This window comes from Acanthisitta chloris, unplaced genomic scaffold, assembly GCF_000695815.1.
Source record: "Acanthisitta chloris isolate BGI_N310 unplaced genomic scaffold, ASM69581v1 scaffold40885, whole genome shotgun sequence".
Lineage (NCBI taxonomy): Eukaryota > Metazoa > Chordata > Aves > Passeriformes > Acanthisittidae > Acanthisitta > Acanthisitta chloris.
In genome coordinates this window covers 293-2,325 of record NW_008674976.1, presented here as the reverse complement: position 1 = coordinate 2,325, position 2,033 = coordinate 293, and the positions used below count along the sequence as shown (strand labels likewise).

General features: G+C 58.9%; 1 protein-coding gene across 1 annotated transcript in view; it reads right to left on the bottom strand.

Annotated features, from left to right (window-relative positions):
• Nucleotides 1-6: 6 nt before the first annotated feature.
• AMER1 (APC membrane recruitment protein 1) overlaps nucleotides 7-2,033 on the bottom strand; it is a gene marked incomplete at both ends in the record, with an annotated part of 2,314 nt that continues 287 nt past the window's right edge. The window contains one exon of the mRNA XM_009075527.1: nucleotides 7-2,028. Coding sequence (XP_009073775.1) covers nucleotides 7-2,028 — 2,022 coding nt within the window. The remainder of the gene's footprint in view (nucleotides 2,029-2,033) is intronic.

Here is a 2,033-nt window from a genome sequence, read left to right as displayed (position 1 = left end):
GGCCACCCCCCAGTTGCAGCTCTGGAAGGAGCCCAGGGAGTACCCCGGGGACATTCTCTCGTCACATTCAGCCAACGACTCTTTCTGTCCGTAGCCATCATCAAAGGCCTCAGCGATGTCCTCGCCGGCGTTCATCTCAGGATGCTGCTCACACTCCCCTTCCCCTTCCTGCTCCACATCCACAACATCGAAGGTGACCATGGTGGGGAGGGCAGGGAGGTTCTGGGTGAAGGACGAGCTGGAGGCAGAGCTCCCCAAGCTTTCAGAGAGGCTGGAGAAGAGGGTCCCACTGCTGGCAAACTCCACCAGTGCCTGTGAGAAGCTCACGGCGTGCTCAGGCTCACTGCCCCCCTGGGGCTCGCCGGAGGTGGGCTCTGCTCCGCCACCACGCTCATGCTCTGGGAGTCTGAAGCCAGGGAACATCCCTGCTTTGGCTGAGGCTGCACTGCCATGGATGGAGTCCCCAAACAACCCACAATCCGGGTCTGAATCAAACCCCGGGTTGTTCTTTGTGAGCTGAATAAGGCAACTTCCTTGGGCTTTTTGGCTGTTGTAACAGTTTTCTGGACACAGAGTCCCTGGAAAATCCCTCCACTCTGGGTTTTCAGCTCTAGCCACTGAAACCCCACCGTTCACACCCTGGTTTGGGGCGTGTGAGGCCACCTGCTCGCTACCAAGGCCACTCTGATTCTTGCCAATCGAGCTGGCTGCTCTAGTTTTACATTCAATGCACTGCTTTTCCCGAGGACACTTCTCCTTGCTGGGAACATCCAGGCGTTTCAGGACCGGTTCCCTCTGCAGCTCCCAGTACAGCAGCTCTTTCTGAATGGCCGCAAGCCCCTCCTCTTCTGTTTCCATCATCCCCCTTTTCTGATCCATCATCTGCTGGATCAGGCTCTTCTCCGCAGGGAGGCAGAAGTCCATGAAGTAGCTGAAGATTGTGGGGCGTGTGACCTTGCCCTCAAACAAGGACTCCTCCCCGTGAGAGGGGCTCATCAGTGCGTCGAACTCGTAAAGTGCATCACCGCTGTAACTGTCCCGGGGCAGACGGTCCTTCTTGAGCTCCTCTCCGGCCTCGTCCTCCGGCCCTGGCGTGGTAGAGTCATAGTAACCCTCATCGCTGTTCGGGGCAGACTCTTGTTGGTCACTCTGGGGCGTCAGGAGGTCGACGCCGTCCATGGCATCCCCCATGTAGGGATGGGCTTCTGCCTCGTGCGAGGCATGTGTCTCCAGGCTGCTACTCGACACCTGGGCGCCATAGCTCCTGTCCCCTGCCACGCTGCCATTCCATACCTGGTGCAGATACTCCTCGGCCTCCTCAGGTATGGCCATCTCCTCCCCACCGCCCTGGTAGGTGACCAGGCAGGAGCTGCGTTTGGCAGCATCCCTGCTGCGCTCCACCGAGATGCTGCTCTCAGTGATGTCAGGCTCAGCAATGTCATCTCCACACCCTGTCAGGGAATCAAAGCTCTTCAGAGAGGTGACATCTCCCAAGATGAGGTTTAGCAGGTCCCCGGAGTGCAGGCAGGAAGGGTCGTTGTCCATGAAGTCAGGATGCAAGGCCAGCAGCAGACTGTCACCATCAAACTCTGCACAGACAGCAGCGTCAGCCTCTGATTTCATATCTGGAATGTCCCCTGGCACCGGCACCGTGTTGCCCTCAGAGCTGCCTCTATCAGCAACGGGGCAGCTGGGCTCAGTGTCCCCACCACAGCTGGTGGCTATGCCCACTGTGCCATCACCCTCTGAGCTCCCTGGGCAGGCCACGGCCACAGGGACCGGCCCTGCTCCCTGGCCCTCTGCAGCCCCTCGGCTCTCCACCACCACTCCAGGAGCACTGTTGGCCTCCTCCGCGTCCCCAGTCCACTCAGGGAGCTCTGTTTTCTCACATTCTGCAGCCTTGCCCTTTCGGTGGCGCCGGATGCTGTTAAAAAACCCTTTCAGGCCTTTTTTGGGCCTGGGAAAAGAAGACTTCTCTCCATTGGGCTTTTTGTCACAGCCCTCAATACTCCCAGGAGGAGAGCTGTCCTGCT